At 40.4% G+C, this 27,541-nt stretch overlaps 1 protein-coding gene across 1 annotated transcript in view; it reads right to left on the bottom strand.

The window, feature by feature from the left end:
• Positions 1-27,541, bottom strand: part of LOC127414313 (CUB and sushi domain-containing protein 1-like) — a 520,597-nt gene that overhangs the window by 77,487 nt on the left and 415,569 nt on the right. Inside the window, exons 39-48 of the mRNA XM_051652256.1 lie at positions 27,458-27,527; positions 25,814-25,930; positions 17,718-17,927; positions 16,406-16,594; positions 15,035-15,212; positions 12,669-12,814; positions 10,907-10,987; positions 10,691-10,804; positions 4,229-4,417; positions 3,048-3,194 (exon numbers count right to left, since the gene is read on the bottom strand). Of these exons, the coding sequence (XP_051508216.1) occupies positions 3,048-3,194; positions 4,229-4,417; positions 10,691-10,804; positions 10,907-10,987; positions 12,669-12,814; positions 15,035-15,212; positions 16,406-16,594; positions 17,718-17,927; positions 25,814-25,930; positions 27,458-27,527 (1,441 nt within the window). The remainder of the gene's footprint in view (positions 1-3,047; positions 3,195-4,228; positions 4,418-10,690; positions 10,805-10,906; positions 10,988-12,668; positions 12,815-15,034; positions 15,213-16,405; positions 16,595-17,717; positions 17,928-25,813; positions 25,931-27,457; positions 27,528-27,541) is intronic.

Here is a 27,541-nt window from a genome sequence, read left to right as displayed (position 1 = left end):
CCAACCCCCCCGGTCCCTTTCTTCCCGGAAGTGCACGACGAGCTGACAAGGCCATGGAGGGCACCTTTTTCTGCCCAAAATCGACCTCCCAGCTCGTCCGCTCTCACTACCCTCGATGGCGAGGCGGCCCACGGGTATATGGAGGTCCCTCAGGTGGATAAGGCGGTTGTGGTGCACCTGTGCCCGCAAAGTGCAGCCACCTGGCGGGGTCGCCCGGCACTCCCTTCCAAGGCCTGTAGGACGATGTCGTCTCTGACAGCCAAAGCCTACAGCACCGCTGATCAGGCCTCCTCTACCCTGCATGCCATGGCCCTCCTGCGATACACCAGGCCATGGCACTAAAGGAACTGCACGTGGGTAGTCCTGATCCCGATGTGATGCAGGAACTGCGCTCTGCAACTGACCTCACCCTCCGGGCGACAAAGGTCATGGCGTGAGCACTCGGGCAGGCGATGTCCACCCTCGTGGTCCAGGAACGCCACCTGTGGCTGAATCTGGTCAAATTGAGGGACGTGGACAAGGTTTGCTTTCTCAACACCCCCATCTCCCAGATCGGCCTATTCGGTGACACCGTTGAGGACTTCGCCCAGCAATGGCGAATCCTCCTAGGCCATGCCTGTTCCCCTCATGGGATCTCTCCGTGGTCCTCCTGGGCCTTCGTGGAGCCCCCTTTGAGCCGCTAGAGTCAGTCGAGTTGAAAGCCCTCTCCTTGAAGACAGCCCTCCTGATTGCGCTCACCTCCATCAAGAGGGTCGGGGACCTGCAAGTGTTTTCTGTCAGTGATACCTGCTTGGAGTTCGGTCCGGGTGACTCTCACGTAACCCTGAGACCCCGGCCGGGCTATGTGCCCAAGGTTCCCATAACCCCCTTCAGGGATCAGGTGGTGAACCTGCAAGCGTTGCCCCAGGAGGATGCAGACCCAGCCCTGTCGTTGCTGTGTCCGGTGCATACTTTGCACATCTACTTGGATCACACGCAGAGCTTAAGACGCTCTGAGCAGCTCTTTGTCTGCTTTGGCGGACAGCGGAAAGGAAACGCTGTCTCCAAACAGAGGCTTGCCCACTGGATCATGGATGCCATCGCTATGGCATACCAGGCTGTGCCCGCCCTTTCGGGAATATGAGCACACTCCACAAGGAGTATGGCATCCTCACGGGCACTGGCCCATAGCACCTCTCTAGCAGACATCTGCAGGGCAGCGGGCTGGGTGACACCCAATACCTTCGCTATCTCTGGGTTGAGCAGGTTTCGTCCCATGTTCTGTCAGGTACGAACAGGTGAGTTTGGGAATACGGACAGCTGGCCGGGTGTATCGCTTGCGTAAAGCGCCTTTCCCCTCCAAAGAGGTGAAGATGTGCGCTTCTTTTCCCATGCGAGTTCACGAAAGCGTGAACACTGGATGTCCTTCCTCTCTAGCCCTGTGGCTTGCATGGTACGGTCTGCTTTTGGCCATGACACATAGAAGTCTTTAACAAGGTAAGCCTCAGCCAAATCTGGCAAGCACACATTGCTATCTTAGGTTATTACATTAAATAAATCCACACATAGTTAGTCTAAGTCACTGATCAAATATTTTTCTGGCCTTTCCTGGCTCAAGTACACCTTATAAGTTAGGTCACTAGCCGTTTAAGACATTCGGCAAAGCAGTCCCAGACACACATAGAAATTTAGTTCATTAGCATTACACCATTTGGGTAGTTGCCAAAGCATACCTAGCTAGCATACACTAAGTGCACATGGCTCTTCGGAGCTGCAGCAGTACACAAGTCTTGGCGATAGATCTGCTTGTTTGGGGGATTGAGTTTTGGGTTTTTTCAGCTTCCCTGTTTTTTTTTGGGGGGGGGGGGGGGATTGTTTGTAATGTCTGTTTGTGCAACATCATTTCATACATGCTCAATGCCGCATGTCTCGTGTTTTGTCTAATTGTGCCGCAGCAGCAGTAGCATGTCAAAATGCTTAACTCAGTACGTCTGTGTATCTAGCAGTAGCAACTCTCTGTACTTGCTCTGCAGCATCAGCAGCATAGCATATCTAGTCCACAAAGACCAATATCCTATCAATATGCACACATTAAACAACAACACATTAACAAACACATTAACATGTTACATCTTTCAGAGAGTTGCCATAGCTGAAATAATGATATAATTTTCATTTTAGGGTGAAGTAATCTATAATCTTGAAACAAGATAGCCAGTCTGAGGGTTTTGAAAACCAGTTTTTTGAACGATGTAATGTTTCTCTTTCTGTCTACTCTTAAACAGGAAATATGGGGTGGCACAGGAATATTAGGCCTGTATAAGGCATGACGTGTCAGAAAGATCAACTGAAATGAACATAGCGAGCAAGACACAGTGACAGAGAGCCAGAGGAAGCATAAAGGCTGAAGAGATTTCGAGTAATCATGGCCACTGGGCTGGCGGGCCATACATCATGTTTGGCCATTGCTAGAAATGTCAGTTTGAAGCAAAGGACACAGTAGTTATTCAGCAAAATTCATTACTGGATCTTTGACCTCTATTATAGCAGGCTTGCCAATAGCTCCATGAAGGTAGGGAATGCCTGGTCATATCCCAATGAGGGCCAACTTAGAAAAGGCTGACTTCCTATCACTTATTGACCCAGTTGGACTCAAAGAAACTGTCTTGGAGGGCTGACAGTTGGGTATTAATTCACTCTAACAATATTACCACATCCAGGGTGATCTTATTCGTATTCACAGGTATTCGTCCGTAAAGTATACACCAATATTTGTATATGCTTGGATGGACACTGACATGTACAATATCATTTTATTGGCCATATCTAAAAATGTAAACCCTTTTACATTGAGTATGAACAACTTTAGATAGGTGCAAATATTTAAGATGTGTAAGTTTCATTGTCTGTCCAAATATATATGCTATAACCACACTTCACACGTGAATACTAATGAAAAATGCAACAGGAAAATTACAAAGAACTGTAACTGCGCAATAAGATGTCTGATTCATCAAATACAAATTAAGAAAAGGCTGTAAATACAGCTGAAGCTACAACTAACAAACCTGTGTAGCGTATTTTGAAGCCTTTCTTGCTGGTGGCATGATCGGTTGACCATCTGAGGTAAAGCTGGTTTGTTTTGCTAGTGAAGTTCAGTTGTGTGGAGTGATTCCCACTCAAAGCCACCAACAACGGACTCTGTCCAGATGGCCCTGGTGAATAAAATATCACAAACACAACAAATAAAGATACATATTTCAAACCACGAATCTGTTGGGCAAAACAACAAGGCACAAGAACTGAACAAAGTTTCCATGAAAGGTTAAAGGAATAGTTCACCTTAAAATGAAAATTCTGTCAATATGTACTCACTCTTATGCCGTGCCAAACCTGGATCAGTCCATGTCTGTCAAGCTCCAAAATTGACTATTTATTCTAGGTTTTCATATGATAGCTTTGTGCGAGGAACAGACCGAAATCCATACTGTTATTCGATGATAATCTTCCCCTCTGCAGAAGTAGTGCTGCTATTTTTAGTTAACTAACCCCAACACTGCTTTTATAATACTTTAATTGTGGTTTTGCACCTTTTTAGAAGCTTGAAATCTTCAGTCCACGTTCATTGTAATTACATGAAAAAAGCAAATAGTTAATTATTATTCACATTTTCTTCTATTGTGCTTTACAGGAAAATGTAATATGTGTGCGAGAGTTCAGGTGGTTGCTTTAACAAGTTAAGACTTAGCCAAATCTGGCTGGCACACATTACTATCTTAGGTCATTAGATTTAATAATTCCATTCATAGCTCGTGTAAGTCTTTAGATAAATAATATCCGGGCTTTCCTGGCTCAGGTACATCTTATGATTTAGGTCACTAGCCGTTAAAGCCATTCAGCCAAGCAGGCCCAGACACACATATCAATTTAGTTAATTTGTTCAAAGGGCAGGTTTGATATAATTGATGATAAAATGCCATCATTTATTTTTTTTTATTATTTTTTTTTTTGTCCGTTTTACACCTATACCAATGTAGTCATTGAACTGTCATTGTCAGGAAAAGAGCTTCATAAAGATTCTTAAAAAAATCTCCTTTTGTGCTCCACAGTAAAAAATACTGTAAATAAATAACAGCATACAGGTTCGGAATAACATGAGGGCAATTATAAAATGAACTGGCTTTCAATTTTGGCTAAATTATTCCATTTATAAGGAACAAAATGTGTTAAGGAGACAAAATAAATCTACCATCAAAGATCTCCAACTCATCAAACTGCTTCTCGCTCTGGAACATCTCCACGTAAATGGCAATGGTGAAGGTCGGCAGCACTCTGATGATCCAAGAGCAGGTCTGAGAGTTTGGGTAGTTTTTAGGGAAGCCTGGACTCAGGATGACACCAGACGAGGCAGACCGCTCCTCATTGGCAGGACACTGAGCTGTAAAGTAGACAAAGCAATCACAGGAATTATTTGGTGTTTCTTCAGTGACAGACACTTTTATGTCCAAGAAGTTTATTTTTATTCAGACTAACAGATTTCAATATGTTTCTTTATTACTTAGAAACTTACACCTACATCACCTACATCATGTATATTTTTGCTCCTTTTGTTATATATATATATAAACAATACTATTCTAAACAGAGTGGAATTCTGTATTGTGTTTAATAGAATTCTGTGCTGGAAATGACACTGATAGAAATAATAATTTTTGAAATAAAATGACAGACTTCTTGGTCTTTGTTATTTTATACACTCCCCGAGCACTGTATTAAGAACACCTGTACAACTACTGTACATATTCATGCAATCTAATCAGTCAATCATGTGGCAGCAGTGCAATGAATACAATCGTTCAGATACGGGTCAGGAGATTCAGTTAATGTTCACATCAACCATCAGAATGGGGAAAAAATGTGATCTCAGTGATTTGGACCGTGGCATGATTGTTGGTGCCAGTTGGGCTGGTTTGAGTATTTCTGGTGCCAAAAACAAAACAAACAAAAAACTTCCAGTGAGGGTCAGTTCTGCGGATGAAAATGCCTTGTTGATGAGAGAGGTCAATGAAGAATGGCCAGGGCTGCATTTTCCAAAAGCATAGCAAGCTTAAGTTGATCATAGAGACCATTGACGCCAATGGTTTCTTCGATCTACTTAGGCTTACGATGCTTTTGGGAAATGCAGCCCAGAATGGTTCGAGCTGACAGAAAGGCTACAGTAACTCAGATAACCACTCTGTACAACTGCTGTAAGCAGAAAGGCACAACACCTCAAACATTGAGGTGGATGGGCTACAACAGTAAAATACCATGTTGGGCACTTTATTAAGACCATAGTGTTCCTAATAAAGTGGCCGGTGAGTGTATATCCTAAATACACACAATTCAATAATATTTTACTTGTATTTATTTATTTATTTATTTATTTTAATTTTTTTTTGCATAATTTAGCTAAAATTGATAGGAATCATTTTAATATCATCAATACTGAAATGTTTTGTCTAGATTACTACAGATTTAATCATGTATTTTTATTTTTATTTGTATAATGGACTTTCATAGTCTAATATCGAAATTCTGGGTCTGGGACAAGGCAAAAAGAGAGTAAAAAGCATTTGAAAAGTACCAAAAAATTTAAATATGCTTTTTTAATAAAAATCAACCCAAAAATCAAGTGTGGAAAATGTCTTAGGAATAGAATGTTTGATAAAGAGAAATACCCATTAATTCAGGACAAAATCCTATAGCAAATAAATTGACACTTTTACAAACACTAGTCAATATAAATGTCTTTTTCAATACTTTTTTGTAGTGTCAGTGAATTATACAATATATTAGAATTGACAATACATACTGTAAAACTGGTCTGCACATCAATGAGGCAGTCTGTAATGGTGTGGTGTGTTACAGGCCAGATGTGGTGGGCCACTCTGGGCCAGAAAGTCCACTTTTTAGTCCCAGTCCGCCCGTACCCAACCCTTTTAGTTATTTATTTATGCATTTTATTTTTTCAATTACCTGCGGCAACAAATGAAAAAAAAATAAAATAAATAATAATAATAATAATAATAAAAAATAAAAAAAGCCTGTGAACAAGTATCAGTGTTCATTTATTTAATCTATTTTTCGATTTATTTATTTATTCTGTTCATTCTATTTAATATATTTCTTCTTTGCCCAACAGCCCTGCAGCTGTGTCTGGTGACAGACTTAGAGAGTTACGAATGCATTTCATTTCAGCGGTGGGGATTGGAGCATAATAAGAACTGACATCTTGCCCAGCCTTGTGAAATTTTTTAAGGGACGGCCCTGAATAAATCATTGAATGACTTAAGTTCTGATTGCCCAATGATGTTGTTTTTGGAAATATAAGGGATCAGTCCAGCTCTTAGAGAGAGAAAACTTGACACAAAATATTCTGTGCCTGATGATCTTCTTATGGTGGCATAGAAAGCCTGCAGCTTTTAGAGCGTTTGCCCCTCTCTCTCTCTCTCTCTCTCTCTCTCTCTAGCTATTCCAAAAGGGGTATTTTTGGCTTTAAGCCAATCATTAAACAAAGGTACTGCCCAAGCAGTTTTTTTTCTTTCGTGTGTGTTTTCTTTGTGTTTTTTGCCCTCAAGCCTGTCTAGCTGTTCATCGCTGATTGTTTTGTTTTGTTTTCTGTTGCCGGCATTTGATGTTCTGTATCGTTTGAAACATCTGGACTGTCGCCCAGTTCAGCTGCTGCCCAGTTGCTGAAATTCTTATACTCTCCCAAAAAATTTGAAGTTATTTCTGGGAAATCAAAATTGTCTGTCATTTTGTTTGTTGTTTGATTTGTGTGCCATGGTGGACTGTATAACTTTTCTGTTATTGCTCTGTTAATTTGGCGAAGTGATATGGAACAGTTATGTGGTCAAGACCTGGAACTGCTTCATAGCCGTGTGTTTTCTGAAAAATAATTGCATACCTTAGAACATCTGTCAACCAATCATAATCAAGCATTTAACAGTGACTTGGGACGCTGTTTGCCAGCCAGCATTCCCTTTGCTGTACTCTTCTTTAAGTTTCTTAAGTTTGATTCCTAGCTGCACATTTAGTGAATCTCAGGAAATTTTCTCAAAAAACAAAACAAAAAACAAAACAAAAAAACATGTTTTTTCTTATAAGGAAATGTTTTTTTGGTATTTTTCAATTATTTTCATGACAATTAGGCAGAACCCCTGCCTTTAGTACAAGTGCTGTTAGTTGATTCAAACATTTAATCTCGATTAATCACAATAATCGCAATTAATCGCAGATTTTGAAAGTGCTGTAATTTGACTCTATATACACTTCTTTTCCTGTCAAAATGCATTTAGTTCCTTCTTAGTAAAGAAAACAATATGTAGCAATATTTGTTTTTATTAAAAGTTTTCAAACAAAGTATTTCACAGTATAAAGATTAAACGTTTAAACATTAAACGTTTCCCAAAGTCTAAGTGGGAGGTTGACTTATTGAAATGATCTAGTCCCCATAGTTTGTGTTTTCATTGCAATGGGCATTAAATCTCTTAAACTCTCATCCTCCACAATATTAATCATGGCTATCCACTTTGCTACAGCAATCGTGAAGCCGCATAAACATGATTCGCACTGCTTTGAACTCCACATGAAAAGCGCTGAAGTGAATGTCATGTTTTGCTTTTACCGCTGGCACTGCCCATGTAATGATACTTCATCCATTTTCTGGGACGAAATGCCTGGGAAATGCTGATGCTTCACTGCAGCAGGCTGTGTGAATGCAGCTTATCACAAGTCCCATCTGGGCTTGTTTTTTACAACAAATATGATTAAGAGGTTCTTTCTCCATACTTGATCATTGTCACGGAATCGCTGTTGTGTGTGCATCAGAGTAATAACCCCAGACACGTCGCAAAGGTTTCGCCCCAGCCAGTGTTCAGAACTCACACAGAACTGAACAAAATATAAGAATCTAACGTGAAAATTAGTTCATGTGTTAATCGCGATTAAGAAAAAGTAACGCTTTAAAAAAAAAAAAAAAAATTTAATTGCATGCGTTAACGTGTTCATTTTGACAGCTCTAGTCAGGATGCTTTATTTTTGAGTAATTCCTATTATTCACTGGTAAATTGTGCCTGCTGACAGCATTGTTAATGTGAATTAACAATGTTATCAGCATATCAAACATGCCTGAATGCAATTTGCATGGTGAAATCATGATAATTTTTATCTGGGACTGTACAGCATCACTCCATCACTGTGATCCCGACACCAGAATTAGATCTTTAAAATGCAGAAAGCTACAACAGTCTTTTGCATAATTTCATGATCATTTGATAAATCACTGCTGCGTGATCTCTAGAAAGTGTACAAACTTTTTTTTTTATTTTGCAAATAACACAGAAAAGAATGAAAGTGACATATTATAAATATGGTACAGCACTACAGACCATTTCAAAGAATATTCACTGGTTTTGGAAAGTGAAGTATTTGTTCCAGGACCAGTTCTGGTTAGCTGTCAAACACATTCAAAGCAACACGGGAGACACTTCATTCATTATGACTCGTGGCAGAAACATAAACATGATTGTCATAAAATGTAAACATTACAATTTGGATCATGGCTTGCAGTGTGAACAGCTTCATTGATTATAATGGGAGCGATTAAATACAGTTGAAGTCAGAAGTTTACATACACCTTAGCCAAATACATTTAAACTTAGTTTTTCACAATTCCTGACTCCAGTCAATTGAGATCACTACTTTATTTTAAGAATGTGAAATGTCAGAATAATAGTAGAGAGAGTGATTTCTTTCAGATTTTATTTCTTTCATCACATTCCCAGTGGGTCAGAAGTTTACATACACTTTGTTAATATTTGGTAGCATTGCCTTTAAATTGTTTAACTTAAGTCAAATGTTTTGGGTAGCCTTCCACAAGCTTCTCACAGTACGTTGCTGGAATTTTGGCCCATTCCTCCAGACAGAACTGGTGTAACGAAGTCAGGTTTTTAGGCCTCCTTGCTCGCACATGCTTTTTCAGTTCTGCCCACAATTTTCTATCGGATTGAGGTCAGGACTTTGTGATGGCCACTCCAATACCTTGACTTGGTTATCCTTAAGTCATTTTGCCACAACTTTGAAGGTATGCTGGGGGTCATTGTCCATTTGGAAGAACCATTTGCGACCAAGCTTTAACGTCCTGACTGATGTCTTGAGATGTTGCTTCAATATATCCACATAAATTTACTTCCTCATGATGCCATCTATTTTGTGAAGTGCACCAGTCCCTCCTGCAGCAAAGCACTTCCATGCTTCACGGTTGGGATGATGTTCTTCAATTTGCAAGCCTCACCCTTTTTCCTCCAAACATAACGATGGTCATTATGGCCAAACAGTTCAATTTTGTTTCATTAGACCAGAGGACATTTCTCCAAAAAGTAAGATCTTTGTCCCCATGTGCACATGCAAATTGTAGTCTGGCTTTTTATGGCGGTTTTGGAGCAGTGGCTTCTTTCTTGCTGAGCAGCCTTTCGGGTTATGTTGATATAGGACTCGTTTTACTGTGGATATAGATATTTGTCTACTTGTGTCCTCCAGCATCTTCACAAGGTCCTTTGTTGTTGTTCTGGGATTGATTTGCACTTTTCGCACCAAACTACATTCATCTCTAGGAGACAGAATGCATCTCCTTCCAGAGTGGTATGATGGCTGCGTGGTCCCATGGTGTTTATATTTGCGTATTATTTTGTACAGATGAACATGGTACCTCCAGGCATTTGGAAATCGCTCCAAAGGTGAACCAGACTTGTGGAAGCAAAGAGGCACTGAGTTTGAAGGTAGGCTTTAAAATACATCCACAGGTACACCTCCAATTCAGTACACCTCCTATCAGAAGCTAATTGGCTAATTGTCTAAAGTCTTGACATCATTTTCTGGAATTTTCCAAGCTGCTTAAAGGCACAGTTAACTTTGTGTATGTAAACTTCTGACCCACTGGAATTGTGATATAGTCAATTAAAAGTGAAACAATCTGTCTGTAAACAGTTGAAAAATTACTCATGTCATGCACAAAGTAGATGTCCTCAACGATTTGCCAAAATTATAGTTTGCTAATATTAAATCTGTGGAGTGGTTAAAAAATTAGTTTAAATGACTTCAACCTCAGTGTATGTAAACTTCTAACTTCAGCTGTATTCCCGACCTTTCCGCTAAGGAAATAATTGTGAATATCTAAACTATGACATGCTTTCATCGCTTTTCTTGTGTAGACGCACTTAATGTCAAAAAGATAATAGTACACATCTGGATAAGTTGCTTGAGGTACAAGTTTGATATCCTTTGAGAACAGTTGTTGCTTCAAAGTCTTATTTAAAGGATCCGGTAATAACACATCATTGTTTATTTTCAGATTTTGCACATATCTTATTTGTTCTGTTTTAGCTAGTATGCGCTAGTCATTTTTTTGACAGTTCTGGGTTATAAAAATAAAGCATTTCTAGAAATCCTACAGAATGAGACATATGCAGTAGCATTGGAAGTACTTTGTTGTTGTTTGCATCCTTGAAAATGGTTTATTCCAGCGCATTTAGTGCCTGGTCAAGTTGTACTGTGTTTGGCTAGTTATTAAGATGCTGAAATAGATAAAATAGCTGAGTTTTTTTTTTAACTAAATTACTGCATGATAAAGAGGCACAACAATTTAGTGAATCTCAAAGTGTTGACTTACCTTCACACGCTGGTGGTGGGCCCTCAAACTGCAGGTGAGAGTTCAGTTTACAGGTCAGCTCATCATCACCAATCAATGTGAATCCTGGAAAGCAGCGGTACCTCACAACGTCACCTGTACGAGGGGGTGAGACAGATGAGTCATTTTGCCCTGAAGGACTATTTTCCAACATGTCATTGCTATTCTTGCACAAATGAGCAGTAGTTCACTTCATACCGATTTCATAGTCCTGGTCTTCATATAAAATCTCTGCTTGTTCAACCGAAGGAGGAGGTGGGCACTTCTTGAGCCGATAAGCTTTGGGAATAAAAACAAAACGTTTTGAAGCGATTCACATATTCACACCAGGAATGGGAAAGAAATTTACTGAATTACAATTCAAAGAAATTTAACAGTCACATAAAAGAGAAATGTCATTAGTTCAACACAACAACCTACGGCGCTGCAAGACTTTGGGGAAAATAAGAGTGTTCTTTCACCCCGTTCCATAACATGAAAGTTGATTAATTAAATGCAAATACATAAACATATTGTATTAAATAATCTAAATAATATTTTATATGAAATGTAACATAAAATAGAAAATATGAAACAATATTTTTATTTAAATTTGTTTTAATTTATTAATACAATTTCTATCAAAAAATTAATTAAAATGCAATATATAATTTTATTTTATTTTTTATTTATTTAGTTTTTATACCAACCAAATGAATTTCATTCCATTTACATTTTAATTACTTCAAGTTAAATTTGAAGGACAATTCTGCATCCTGTTTGACACCTTTATTCAACTGAATTTCATTCAAATTCAATAAATGCAGTGAAATTCAAAAAGCATTTTTAAAGGGGTAGTTCACCCAAAAATTTAAATTCTCTCATAATTTACTCCCCTTAATGCCATCCCAGATGTGTATGACTTTCTTTCTTCTGCAGAACACAAATGAAGATTTTTAGAAGAATATTTCAGCTCTGTAGGTCCATACAATGCAAGTGAATGGATGCCAAATTTTTTAAGCTCCAAAATCCACATAAAGTGAGCATGAAAGTAATCCATACGACTCCAGTGGTTAAATCGATATCTTCTGAAGTGATGTGATAGGTGTGGGTGAGAAACAGATCAATATTTAAGTCAGTTTTTACCATACATTCTCCTCCCTGCCCAGTAGGGGGCGATATGCATGAAGAATGAGAATCACCAAAAACAAAAGTAGAAGGACTTAAATATTGAACTGTTTCTCACCCACACCTATTATACTGCTCTAGAAGACATGGATTTAACCACTGGATACTTATGGATTACTTTTATGCTGTGTTTATGTGCATTTTGGAGCTTCAAATTTTGGCAGCCACTTGCATTGTATGGACCTACAGAGCTGAGATATTCTTCTAAAAATCTTTGTTTGTGTTCTGCAGAAGAAAGAAAGTCATACACATCAGGGATGCCAGGAGGGTGAGTAAATGATGAGAGAATTTTCATTTTGGGGTGAACTATCCCTTAAATGCAGTTCTGAATGGTGCACAACCCTGATTGACACACACAGCCTTTGTAAACTTGACAAAATGTACTGAGAGTATCACTTACACATTCCACATATGAAACCATGCATGAGTCAGAGTTCTCCCAAGAACAAAAGAAGTATTTAAATCAGCCGTCTATAACTCGCAAACATGATAGGCTTCTTCTGGACCGAAAGTTGCAGGTTTAGATGAAAGACTGGTTCATTTTCACACTCCCATTTTACCATGCAGTTCAACACATGCCTGCATGCTGACACTGATATCAAAGAGGCCAAAAGAAGCTTCTATTTTCAACTCATCTAATCTCCAGAAATAACGTGATGTCATCAGAACCAGTCATGCCTCCTTAGAGTATAAAAACAAGATGAATCCCATATTTCAAATATATTTCAAGCAGCACTTTACAGTATGCATTGCACTTCGCCGGCAAAATTTTTCATTTGGAGGAGAAACTAACCATGAAAATTGAGGACAAATAATCCACTTGTGGAGAAGTCGCTGTGGAACTTGATTAGAACCTGATTGAAAGTGCTGTAGGCTGACTCGAGGGCCGTGTTGCCGCTGAAAATCCCCAGCTGTGGGTAACTTTGCTCTGGGCCGTCCCTGGAATAGGGAAACACGCATTGAAATTGCATTACAACCTGTGATCCTCACAATAAACAACATATTAATAGCATACAATTAAGTGGTTTGAGAAGATTTATTTACTTTCAAATTTATGGTGAGATTGTGCTGGCTTTTTAATAACAGCTTTGCATTACAGACCAGCGTGAACACAGATCGCAAAAATGATGACTTAACACACTAGTCCACTGTGTTTAATGGCTTTTGAAGATTAACGATTGACTATATAAGGGAAAGCGCCAGGAAATGTATTTTTCCACCATTGCTATGCATTGTTTTAATCAGCTATTTGCAAACCAGTAATCTGGTGGAACCACAGAAATAAATGACAAACTAACCTATAGATGTCACTGCAGTGGCGTGGGGTGTAAAGATGGTGTGTGAGTGTGTACTGTTGTCCTAGCGACAAGCGATTTGAATCCACCTTTAGTCCCACTCTTTTTCCCATCCAATTTCCTGTTTCCACTCTTAATATTTCCTATAAGAATACTACTTAAAATAATAGATAAAAATGTATATAAATGTTGATTTATATTCTGTTGATTTACAGTTCAGACTGCTGAGAAGATTATTGCTTGTCCTCTACCCCCCCCCCCCCACCTTCAAGAACTATACACTTCCAGGGTGAGGAAAAAGGCTGGAAAAATCACTCTGGACCCCACTCACCCTGCCCACTAACTTTTTGAACTGTTGCCTTCTGGCCGACGCTTCAGAGCTCTGAGCACCAGAACCGTCAGGCACAGGAACAGTTTTTTCCCCTCAGACTATCCATCTCATGAACAGTTAAATTGCCCCATTGAGCAATAACTATGTGCAATACACAGTTTAGTCTTTCTTATATTTATCCAACACATCCAACCTCTTCTGCCATTTCATTCCTCTGAAAAAAACAAAAAAACATTTGCACTGTACATAACAGATTGTATTAGATTTGCACTACCCATGTGTATGTGTGTATGTATGTATGTATGTATGTGTGCGTCTGTACGTATGTGTATAATTATTTTTTATTTTTTATTATTATCTATGTCTTGCTGCTGTTTTTGTATTGTATTTGTATTGTTGTTCACTGGAAGCTCCCGTCACCAAGACAAATTCCTTGTATGTGTAACCATACTTGGCAATAAAGCTCATTCTGATTGTGATTCTGATTTCATCGCAGTGATTTGATCACAGTGAATGTCGGGGAGTGCAGAGAAGGGTTGGATCCAGAGACGGGGTTTGTCGATCGCACTCATTCCCGCGTGAAACCATGGTTACTGTAGTAAAAGCAAGGTTATTTTTTCTAGGGTAAGGTTAAGGTTAGGTTAAGGGGTAGGGGTTAATGTAGTGTGTCTGTGGGACTCTAAATAAACACAATAAACACACTGCAGTGATGCCCATATACTGTATGTTAGTATTTAAATATAGTTGCAAACAGTATCTGACACTAAGTTCACCAGGGTGCAATTAGTATCTACCATTATTTGCACCAGGGTTGGGGTGAAAATAATATCTGCCACTGTTTGCACTGAGGTGTAAATAGCATCTGTCTTCAGATTATTCAAAGGAAATTGCATTAGGCTCTGTGTTCTCTGATTATTACAAAGTGCCTACAATTGAACGAACATTTGTTAATTTATTTAACTTCCTTTGTATTTACACAACTTTAGCAAAATAAATGAAGATGTTTAAACTAAACAGTCATTGGGTATGTTTCTATGTCAAGAACATGTCCAGGTCACATTTCACCCAGAAATCAAAAGAGAAATAAGAAATTAATTTTGCTGGAAGAAAATGAAGCCTATTTTGGTATCATTAAGGTTGTTTTGCTTTGTGACATTATTTTCATGACACTTATGCACATCCAGCTGCCAATTCTTATTACTCACACTCATTACTGTAATATATATATATATATATATATATATATATATATATATATATATATATATATATGTGTGTGTGTGTGTGTGTGTATGTATGTATGTACAAATGTACATATACAGTATGTGACCTGGACATGTTTTCGCAAGATTCTCCCATTGCTTTGAAGACAAAGCTTTACATCTTTAAATGCATGACTACAAACTACAAATATTGGTAAACAAAGTAGCGCTCAATCTGGGTAATGCTCCATATGAAGCATGACAACAATAGCAGCATTAGTGTAGTTTCTCCAAACTTAAAAAATTGTTTGTTAAATGAGGTTCTACTCACCAGACAGCAATGTAGTCTGTAACAGGCTCTGTTTGGAGGAGGGTGAAGTTGATGTAAACGCCATGACCATGAGGCACGGTGATGAGCCAAGTGCAGTCCTGAGAGTTTGGATACTCATTTGGGTACTCGGGAGAGAAGATGGTGCCGTTTGGAGCTGTCACATTGTAGCCACAGGGAGCTGAGTGGAGATGTAAACATTACTCAATCATGACCGTGTTAGTAATTTATCATTCTCAAAGACATTTAGACCTCAACACCAGGAAACACTACAAAATCACAATGTTAAAGGGAAAGTTCACCCAAAAATGAAAGTTATTTACTCAATCTCATATCATTTCAAAAACTAAATGCTGAGTGAAGATTCTTCAAAAATCCTCCCTTTGTGTTCCAAAACACCATATGGGATTGGAACGACATGAGGGTGAGTAAATAATTTTCATTTATTGGGTTAACTATTCCATTAAAGACTACCATGGAAGAGTGAAATGTTTCATTTGAGCTTTGCAGCTAATAAGTGAAAACTGAAAATGAGAAGAGAACATCCTGAGGCTGGTTGTAAGTAAAGACACTATTGCAAACCACATAACACAAGAGAACACTTCAAAAGGCACAAAAGCCTTTGCAGCTCAGATTCTGCATACGGAAGACCGGGAGGAACGAGCTGAGCGACTGATCGATAAAAGACAGGTTGGCATTCACACTACACTACACACGGCAATCATTAAGGCTACTATTTAGAACAGCTCCCAGTAGCATACTGTGTGTCTCCACTGTTCGAGTCTTTAAAGTGTGTTTTAAAGATGGTTTTAAAACACAATGGCTCTCATTGTACTAGTCATACAAAGTAGTATCACTTGAAGTTAAAGAGCATATTTAAAAAGGCATTTGGGTGTGCAAAATACGACCGATAATACCTTTGTAAGTCTCAAAAAGTCAGAGAATTATTGATGCTTTCTGTTTTAAAGTGAGGGCAAAGTGGGCTGAAAATAGGAGTATGCTAATCACAGTACACAATGTAAGAACTGCAAACAGGGATACTGGAAAAGAACAAAATTCTTTACTCCTTTCCTTTTGTTTCCTTTCGTTTCCTTTCCCTTCCCTTCCCTTCCCTATTTAATAAATATATTTAATTCCCTTTATCCTTTCTTTTCCCTTTCCTTTCCATTTCCTTTCCCCATGAATTTCCATTCCCTTCCTGTTATTTTCCATTTCCTTTCCTTTCCTCTTTAATTTCCTTTCTTCTTCCTTTTATTTTCCATTCCCTTTCTTTTCCTCTTGAATTTATCTTCCTTTCCTCTTAATTTCCTTTCTATTTCCTTCCTTTTTGTTTTCCCGTAAATTTTCCTTCCTTTACAATTTCTTTCACTTTACCTTCACAGCGAGGAAAAGGGTGGTTCCACTTCCTGTTGATTCCGTGCTGACATGTTAGCACAGAATGGCCATCCAACACATATCCAGGGAAGCATTCAAACGTTATAGATTGGCCTGCATTGAAATCGCTGTTGATGATGTAGCCATTGTGGAATGGATATGGGTCTTGACAATTTTGCAATTCATATGCTGAAAGAAAAGAAGTAGAAAGACAAGCTTATCAATATTGGAAAATCATTATCAGGTAATTTGACCTTTAAAGGTGGGCTGGACAGAAGAAAGAAAATAATACAGGGTGGGAACAGTACGAGGGTGAGCAAATTATGACAAAAACTATTCAGAAATGAAAGTCTGTAAATAGACTATATATATATATATATATATATATATATATATATATATATATATATATATATATATATATTACAGACTATAAAAGTCTATACATATACTGTAACTATAAATAGGAATGATTTTATTTCAGGCAATTAACTTCAAAACATAAAAAAAGCTGAAAACTGTACAAAGGTGTATTTTTATTGGTGTTTATGATTTGTTTGTATAATATAAACCGAGCACATGAGCATCTTCCGGGCAGCATTTCAAGTGCAGTGCTTATGATCAACAGCCTTCTAAATAATATTCTTTCATTCTCCATCCTTGTTTGTGTATCAATACATGGCATCAGTATTCCCCCCACTTAAAATCGTCTGCAGCACAGATCAAGGCTACGCCTTGCCCATTTCAACTCACAGTAGAGTGAATAAGAAAAAAAGAAAAAAAAAAACAGAGAGAGATGAACTGTTTGACCTACAAGTGAGGCGACCAGACAATGGCGAGTTATTTATATTGCGTGGACTCCAAGTGCACATCTAAAATGCACCGTTTTATTGATTTGAAAATGCTTTCAAGACCCCAGCTGTCATAACAGTGTGCCCTCCGAATGATCTAAAAGGAAGGGAATCTTTAGATATTTCCAAAGATCCTGGTAAAAGGCCATCACTCCCACATGAAGGACCAATAAAAAAATAAAAAAATAAATAAAATGAATGAAGGTGTTCTAAAGAAAACAGTGCAGAGTATGCAAATGGAAAGTCTTACATTTACCAGATGCTAAAAGGTCTGGGCTCTATTTCAGCTTAAATTATCCATTAATAATTGCCCACTTAGACAGGAACATGAATGACTGACATGTAAAGTGATCATTCACAATTGGTTTTGATTTAGGATCAGGGTTGTCTGAAATATTGTATACCATTATAAGGGGGGGGGGGGGTACTGATTCTAGGGAACAGGACTGGACGACACCCACCTTGGTAATTAAGTTTGAAGCCTTGTCTGTTTTCCGAGTGGTCGCTGTAGAAGTGTATAACGGTTTCGTGCGTGCTGCTCAGCAGAGGAGGCGGGATGTGGCTCCCGCTGAACTGACCAATCAGAGAACTGCTGTGGTGCGGCCCGTTGCGAACCTCTAAAAAATCATGATTGTCCTCAGAGGTGAAGTTGAGAAATTGGATGTGCGCCCCTGTGGAGTGAGTGGTTACATGTTAGACTTTCAAAGTGTCAGGCTGCATGTGCCGATGTATTTTATGTGCATAATTTGCATAAGCAATGTGTATAAAGTGACAGGACTTTTTAGCATTACATCAAACCTGCACTTTCTAGGGCTCTGAGCCACTGCTAATTTCTGAATCTCACTCACATTCATACTTGTGTTTGGGGAAAGAGAAAAACAAACAAACTGCAAACTGTGTACATAAACTCTGTAATTGTCTCACCATACCATACATGGCTAACATAATACAAATTACATTCATTCATTCATTCATTTATTCATTCATCCAAATACAGTTTTATTCATGAAATTGTATTTATTATTATTATATTTTACTTTTAACATAATGAATGTAATTTATGAGTAATGTTATTCATTATCATTATAATATCATTATTATGTTATTCATAAATGTATTACAATTTTGATTTATTTAAACTTCCTTCCTTCATTCCACTTTCATCTAAACTTCCTTCCCTCTTCCCTTTCCCCTTCCTTCCTTTCTTCCTCCCTTCCTGTTATTTTAATAAAACTTCCTTCCTTCAATCCTGTTTTCTTTCCTGCTATTTCATCCGTCTATCCGTTCTTCCTTCCTGTTAATTTATTTGAACATCATTCCTTCCTGATATTTTATTCAAACTTCCTTCCTTTCTGTTATTTTATTTAAACATCCTTCCGTTTTTATTTGTTTAAACTTGCTTCCTTCCTGTTATTTGTTTAAGCATCCTTCCTTCCCAATGTTCTTCTGTTGTGGAATGAGCTTCCAATCTCCACACAATCTGCTGATACGTTTAAATATTCAAGAGCCAGCTGAAAACGCATCTGTTTTGTGAACACTTAACCATTCCACACTTACTATAAAAAGAAATATATATATAAAAAAAAAAAAACATAATAAAAAAATATAATAATAATAATAATAATAATAATAATAATCTTGTCTGTCTCTTTCTTATACGCTAGATTCGATACTACTCCAGCCACTTTGAGAACTTGGCAGTGCCATACTGCATATATTGTTGACTTTTTTATGAGAAATTGCTTGCAATGTTTCTCATTTATAAGTCACTTTGGATAAAAGCATCTGCTAAATTACTAAATGTAAACTGAATTTAAACTTCCTTCCTTTTATTTAATTTAAACTGAATCTGTTTTTTAGACTGATTTGGGAAAGTTCCAAAGAAAATCATGTGCTTGAAGGGAATCAAAGAAACATGACAAATAAAAAAAAAAAAAAAAAAAAAAAAAATCAACATGGTCAATGTCACAAATTTGCTGACATTTAATAAGTAAATTAAAAAATTAATGCAGCATCTTAAATATTTCTTTTTCGTTTTACGTCATAACATTTCTGTTATGCATTTTTCAAACGTAATTAAGAAAGATTTAAATAAATAAATAAATGAGGCCTTTTAGACTCCGCTGTATGTATACATAAACTTGTAAGAACCGGTGATGTAAGTACTGTAGCGAAAGGATGTTGTTTCCTACAGTAGTAACTACACCAGTGCTGCTTATTTTTGTTATGTGGATTGCAATTTTAATCAAAAGGAAATACTGCATCAATGAAATACACAAATGGGTAGTTTCAAGTTGACAGGAACTGCACAGGAAAGACGCCACAGTGAAATATAACAATTACACACCATTAACTTCATCATCTTCAACAGTAACCCCATCTTTGCCTTTAACAAGATAATTTGGCAATGCATTTAATGAAGAAGGTGAATGATACGACAACAAAAGAATCAAACAAGACAGTCAGCAATAAGTTGCCTATGACGGATTTTTTAAAGATTGGATTTATTCTGATTCTGATGTGGTGCGTTCCCTTAACTGCACTTAACTCTACCTATTCAGACTGTTCTAAAAACTGTAATCAGCATCCACAAAGCCATCTGTGCGTCTTATTCAAATTATTGTAACCTGTTACCAGTGAAAGCTAATGCATTTTTGCTACAAATCACAAACATGATCGTTCGAGGCCTGGCTTGTGCAACGTCTGCTGATGTTGTGTCGATGTAGTGACACTAGGGGTCACTCTTGGGAGCCCTAAACACCTCTGCTTTTTGAAAAAAGGCCAATGGGAATTGGCGAGTGGAATTTGCATGCCACTCCCCCGGACATACGGGTATAAAAGGAGCTGATATGCAACCACTCATTCAGATTTTCTCTTCGGAGCCGAGCAGTTGTGTTCAGCGAGCTGAATTACTCTGCCGATCCATTCACCTCGAAAAGCTGTTGGAATTATGGCACATTACAGTGGCTTCTCCCCCTCTTGCACTGGTGAAGTGCAGAGAACGCCCCTGGCTGCTTCAGAAGCTAAAAGAGTATATTCTTCCTACTAAAAGAGTATATTTTCCCTTCTTAAAAGAGTGGCATTAACAGAGAGCGTCTTTTTAAAAATGCCTCTCCGTTTGTGTGTTTCCTGGTTGTGGTCGTTACCTCTCCGCTTCCGATGGCCACGATCGCGGTCTTACGTGCTTGGGCGCTGCCCACGTGGAGACAGCGTTCGTGGAGAGGTCATGTTCTCACTGCGAGAGCGTGACCATGGCAACGTTGCGGTCACAGTTTTTCCTTCATGAGAAGGAAAGACCACCCCAGTGGCTCCCCGCCTCGGTCCTTCTACCTATGGGTTTGAGGCCACGTCGGTTAGCACTGGGGGCGATTTGGGGACCCCAATGGGAGCCACTCCACCGTGTAACTCCCCACAGACCTCCCATTCCCCAGTACGCTCATTTGCTCCGCTGGGATGAGACCACCGGCTTGTCTCATGATCTCATTTCAGCGCTCGCGAAGTGGATGAGCTCTCGATTGCAGCATCAGAGAGCGGGCTGTCCAATCTGACATTGAAGACTCTACTGGGCTCCCACCTTTGGGTGTGGTCGCCCAGTCACAGACTGACGCGCAGCTGGCAGACATGCTTGCCTGGGCGGCTGCATGTGTCGGGCTGGAGTGGAACCTCCATCCCCCCTGAACCCTCGCAGCCTGATGATTGGTTTCTGGGCCCCAGTCCCTTTCTTCCCGGAGGTGCATGAGGAGCTCACAAGGTCATGGCGAGCACCTTTCACTGCCTGGACCCAGTCTCTGAGCTCCTCCGCTCTCACTACCCTCAATGGGGCTGCCAGGGGGTAATTGGCGATCCCCCAGGTGGATAAGGCGGTTGCGGTGCACCTGTGCCCGCAAATTGCCCTCACCTGAAGGGGCCGCCTGAGACACCTGTCCAGCGCCTGTAAGGTTATATCGTCTCTGGCAACTAAGGCCTGCTGTGCTGCTGGACAGGCCACCTCAGCCCTGCACTTCATAGCTCTCCTGCAAGTGCACCAAGCCAAGGCGCTAAGAGAACTGCACGAGGGTAGTTCTAACCTGGGATTGATGCAGGAGCTGCGCTCGGCGACCGACCTCGCCGAGCGCAGTGAAGAAGCAGACTGAGGCTATACAGCACATCCTGCCCCGGCATGGCTCAAGACCCTGCACCCCGTCTGCTCGTCGCCAAGTGCATCCTCCTGCAGCAACAGTACCGGCTCCGCCGCAGGCCACCTCCGCTGCCTGGCCAAGGCGTGGAGCCCACCGCAGGAAGCAGATGCCACCCGTCTCACGAACGGCTGCCAAGAACCCTAGGAAGGCTTCGAAGTGCCCCTGAGATGGGCGACCCAGGGACGAGGAGATCCACTTCTACGGAGCTGGTAGACAGACCACTCCATCCCCCAGTGGAGGGCTGGGAGAAGAATCATTTGTTTCATTTTTCGCCGCATGCCCAAGAGGCTGCGGTACCCAAAACTTCAACAAAAGAGTGGTTTCCTTGTTCCCTGGGTCACATGTCAGGTCGTCATGACCGCCATCCACCATCCCATTTCGGCAGCCCAGCTGTGGCACAAACACGCCCACAATGGGTTGGCTCCGATGGACTGCGGAGACAATGTTCCTTCCCCCCCTCCTCGACCAATCTTATGGTGGGTATCAGGAGCCAGGTAAGTGCTTTGATGTCCCTGGACTCAGCATGGCCACGGGGCTCGAGCTCTCGTGATGTGGCACCTCAGGCTCCCCCCCGCCGCGAGGCCCCACCTGCCAGTACGTCCGACATGATTATCCCCTTGGTCCCCCTTGCCCGGCGTTTGGACACGTGGATTGCGCTTTCCAACCCATCGCGATGGCTGACCCGGACCGTCCGACTCGGCTATGTGATTCAGTTCGCCAGGCACCCCGGTAGCGCTGCTACCTTGCGTGCGGAGATCGCGACCCTTACTGCATCGTACCGAAGAAAGGCAGTGGGTTACAGCCAATCTTGGACCTGCGAGTTCTGAACCAGGCCTTGCAAAGGCTCCCGTTCAAGATGCTGACACAAAAACGCATTTTAGCGAGCGTCCGGCATCAAGATTGGTTCACGGTGGTAAACCTGAAGGACGCGTACTTCCATGTCTCGGTTTTACCTCGACACAGACCCTTCCTGCGGTTTGATTTCGAGGGCCAGGCATACCAGTACAAGGTCCTCCCCTTCGGCCTGTCCTTGTCCCCTCGCGTCTTCAAGAAGGGAAGTGGGCGTCCACATACTCAACTACCTCGATAACTGGCTGATCCTAGCTCACTCTCGAGATTTACTGTGCGCACACAGGGACCTGGTGCTCAGGCACCTCAGCCATCTAGAGCTTCGGGTCAACTGGGAAACGAGCAAGCTCTCCCCGGTTCAGAGCATCTCTTTTCTTGGCGTGGAGTTGGACTCAGTCTCGATGACGGCGAGCCTCACAAACGAGCATGCACAGTCAGTGCAGAACTGTTTGAAGGCATTCAGACAGAAGACAGTGGTTCCACTGAAACTTTTTCAGAGGCTCCTGTGGCATATGGCATCCTCTGTGGATACCACACCGCTCGAGTTGATGCATATGAGACTGCTTCAGCACTGGCTTCAGACTCTATACCCTCGATATAGACATGCTGGCACACAGCTGGCCCCCTGGACTACGTAAATATGGGTTTCCCCATTGAGCCTACTTGCACAGACCCTGTGCAAGGTCAGGGAGGAAGAGGAGCAGGTCATCCTAGTAGCACCCTACTGGCCCACCCAAATGTGATTCTCGGACCTAACGCTCCTTGCGACAGGTCGGGTGTACTGCTTGCGTGTAGCGCCTTTCCCCTCCCATGAGGTGAAGATGTGCGCCTTTGACTCATGTTCACAAGTTGTGATCCCTGGATGACTTTCCTCCTTAGCCCTGTGGCAGACGAGTTTGCAGAGAAACCACACCCTAGGGTGTCTGTAAACTGCATCTTCCTTGGCTAGCATGCGACTTCACATGACATACTTCCGACAAGACTCAGTAAGGCCATGTGACATATTTCCACTCAAAATACCCCCTCCCCCCCTTCTCTGGACAGTGTGTGGTCTCCGCGGTGTCTTCCCCTTGGGAGTGACCCCCCCCCCCCCCCACGGCTGGGCTAGCCTGTTCCTATTTGTTGGGCAGTCGACTTGTTCCCGAAGGACCGTTCAACGCTCATAAGAGTGTTGGGGGAGGTTACGTGATGGCCTGGTGCACTGGCTACGAGGCACACAGCGGTCTGCCCGTCTCGCACCGCCAGTCCACGTAACACAGTTCAGCTAGTTGTGCCATTTTGTATAGGGACCCCAGTGTCACTACATCGACACAACGTCGAGTGAGTGACAGATAGGGAACGTCCTGGTTACTTTCGTAACCTCCGTTCCCTGATGGAGGGAATGAGACATTGTGTCCCTCTTGCCATAACACTGAACTACCCACTGAAATGGCCGGGACCTTGTCTCGGCTCCTCAGCACAAAACCTGAATGAGTGGTTGCATACCAGCTCCTTTTATACCCGTATGTCCGGGGAAGTGGCATGCCAATTCCCATTGGCCTTTTTTCAAAAAGCAGAGGTGTGTTTGGGGCTCCCAAGAGTGACCCCTAGTGTCACTACATCGACACAACGTCTCGTTCCCTCCATCAGGGAACGGAGGTTACGAAAGTAACCAGGATGTTTTCTTTCAAGTTAGAGGGGAGTGGAGGATAAACAGTTGTACTCGAGGATAGGTGTGAATTTTTATTTTTTTTAAATAATATGTTACATGTAACTACCTTGTAAAATCTGGAATGGTTCTTTTGTACTGTGCTCATTTGAACCATAGTGGCGGAGAGAGCAAATGGGGTATGGTTAAATGAGTTTAGAGATTTCAATCAACTACGAAGTCTCAGCGTATAAAAAGTTAAGATAAACAAAACAAAACAATACCCTTGCGTAGAATGGCAGAAGCATAAAAAAAGGAAGTACCACTTTGTGTCTTTCAATATACAAAACAACAGTGTTGCTGTCCAATCTATCTGGGTAAACATCTGTTGCGTGAGCCTGCAATAAAGTTAAAGATTTGTAAAAAAAAAAAAAAAAAAAAAAGAAAATAAAAAAACTTTTATTAATACTCCAATCATGAATAATTGTGCATGCAAAAAACTTTACTCAAATATTGAAATATTACTGTTATTATAACAGCAAAAGCACAAAGTAAAACAAATATTATTTCACATCAAATGAAAAATTATAAAACACCGGGACCTCTACGAACACCATTGAGTGGTGAATTACTGAATCTGTCTTTAACCTGTTTATTAAAATTAATCTCCCAAACAAACATATTCACTAAAACCGGATTCCCAACTTGAGAGAGAGAGAGAGAGAGAGAGAGAGCGAGAGGTCATTCTAAGTGTGTATAACTATTGAGCATTTTGTTATGTTAAACCAATATTTGTCATCAAAAAAATTAAAAAAATAAAAAACTAATAAAAAACTAAAATAAAATCAAAATGTGGTTGTGGAAAACTGTTTTGTGCTTACACTTCAACTAAAAAATGTAATGAAAGTCAACATGAAACAGCATTAATAACCTATGTGAATTCTGTAAACGGATGTATTTCCAAGTGAAACAGGATATTCAATAAGAACAAAAATGTTGGGAATTTATCCACTGGTAATTGATTGGATCGTGAAGGTGGCCGTTATATTCCAGAATGGAGAGAACTGGTTGGAAGGGAGGAGTTAAAAAGTGCAAGGGATTTGTAATGTCAGCAGGAAAGTCGTTGCAGAGGCGAAGCAAGTTCTTTAAGTTTTTTTTTTTTCTCCCCTTTTCTCACCAATTTGGAATTCCCAATGCGCTTTAAGCCCTCGTGATGGCATAGTGACTCGCCTCAATCCGGGTGGCGGAGGATGAATCTCAGTTGCCTCCGCATCTGAGACCGTCAATCCGTGCATTTTATCACGTAACTTGAGCGTGTTACCACGAAGACGTAGTGCGTGTGGAGGCTTCATGCTATTCTCTGCGGCATCCATGCAAAACTCACCATGTGCCCCACCAAGAGCGAGAACCACATTATAGCGACCACGAGGAGGTTACCCCAAGTGACTCTACCCTCCCTAGCAACCAGGCCAATGTGGTTGCTTAGGAGACATAGCTGGAGTCACTCAGCATGCCCTGGATTCGAACTCGTGACTCCAGGGGTGGTAGTCAGCATCTTTACTCACTGAGCTACCCAGGCCCCGTTCTTTAAGTTATTTATAGAAATATAGATAACTCTTTTTTTTTTTTTTTTTTTTTTTAAATAACATGCACTGATGAACTGTTAACAATAAGACCAAGAACATGTATTAGCAAAGTAAATTGAGTCCATTTTGATTTCATGGTGATTTTTAATCAGTATTTATTGTTACTACTTTTAGTTAGTTGGTTTCCAACACTGGTCATACTTTACCAGTTTCATTCAGTGTAAAAAAAAATTACGGAGACCAGACTCCTCTAGAGATCGTGCTTGAAGTCATAATCTCTGGCCTGCAGACTCAGTGCAAGCTCTGAGCCCACTCACCGTATCCAATGGGCAGCATGATTCTCCAGGTGCAGTCCAAGTTACCAGGGTAGTTCCCAGGAAACCCTGGGCTCAGGATCACATTACTCATATCATACAGTGTTCCTCCACACTTTGCTGGAGAACAGAGGCAGAAAAGGCAATGTTAAAGGAATAGTTCTTAAAATGTAAACTTCTGTCATTTACTCACACGTATCATTCCACACCAATATTACATTCACTTTCATTGTATGGCTAACATTCTGCCTAATATCTCTGTATGTTTCCATGTAAGAAAGAAAGTCATACCACTGAGGAACAACATCAGCTGTTAGTAAATGACAGATTTTGTTTTTAAATTTTGAGGCAAACTGGTAGTTCACTAGGATATTTGAATATTAAATATTATACACTGGTGGCCAAAAGTTTGGAATAATATACAGATTTTGCTGTTTCGGAAGGAAATTGGTACTTTAATTCACCAAAGTGGCATTCAACTGATCACAAAGTATAGTCAAGGCATTACCGATGTAAAAAACAGCACCATCACTATTTGAAAAAAGTCATTTTTGATCAAATCTAGACAGGACCCATTTCTAGCAGCCATCACTCCAACACCTTATCCTTGAGTAATCATGCTAAATTGATCATTTGGTACTAGAAAATCACTTGCCATTATATCAAACACTGCTGAAAGCTATTTGGTTCCTTAAATGAAGCTTAACATTGTCTTTGTGTTTGTTTTTGAGTGGCCACACTATGCAATAGACTGACATGTCTTAAGGTCAATATTAGGTAAAAATGTCAAAAAAAGAAACAGCTTTCTCTAGAAACTCATCAGTCAGTCATTGTTTTGAGGAATGAAGGCTATACAATGCTTGAAATTGCCAAAAAACTGAAGAGTTCATACAAAGGTGTACACTACTGTCTTCAAAGACAAAGGACAACTGGCTCTAACAAGGACAGAAAGAGATGTGGAAGGACATATGTACAACTAAACAAGAGGATAAGTACATCAGATTCTCTAGTTTGAGAAATAGACACCTCACATGTCCTCAGCTGACAGCTTCATTGAATTCTACCCGCTCAACACCAGTTTCACGTACAACAGTAAAGAGAAGACTCAGGGGTTCAGGCCTTACGGGAAGAATTGCAAAGAAAAAGCCACTTTTGAAACAGAAAACAAAAAGAAAAGGTTAGAGTGGGCAAAGAAACACAGCCATTGGACAACAGTTAATTGGAAAAGAGTGTTATGGATCTTAAACACATTGAGCTTTTGTGGGATCATCTAGACTGTACGGTGCGTGAGAAATTCCCGACAAGACAGCCACATCTATGGCAAATGCTACAGGAAGCGTGGGGTGAAATGTAACCTGAGTATCTGGACAAAGCTGTCATTGCTGCACATGGAGGATTTTTTGATGAGAACACGTTTAAGTAGTTTAAGAAGTTCTGAATTAATGTCCTGACTATACATTGTGATCAGTTGAATGCCACATAGGTGAATAAAAGTACCAATTTCTTTCCATAAGAGCAAAATCTGTACATTATTCCAAGTTTTGGCTGCCAGTATATATATATATATATATATATATATATATATATATATATATATAAATCTAAGTTGACCATTTGCCTGTCTAATTAGTATGGAATGACATGTACCAATGCACAGTGGAGGGGGATAATTCCAGCGTCTCACGGTCCCTGGCATACATGTTATGTGAGAATGTCCCTGCAAAAACAAGA

Source organism: Myxocyprinus asiaticus, chromosome 23 (assembly GCF_019703515.2).
Source record: "Myxocyprinus asiaticus isolate MX2 ecotype Aquarium Trade chromosome 23, UBuf_Myxa_2, whole genome shotgun sequence".
Classification (NCBI taxonomy): Eukaryota; Metazoa; Chordata; class Actinopteri; order Cypriniformes; family Catostomidae; genus Myxocyprinus; species Myxocyprinus asiaticus.
Note: the sequence above shows the minus strand (reverse complement) of the source record. Positions and strands in the feature narration are given on the sequence as shown.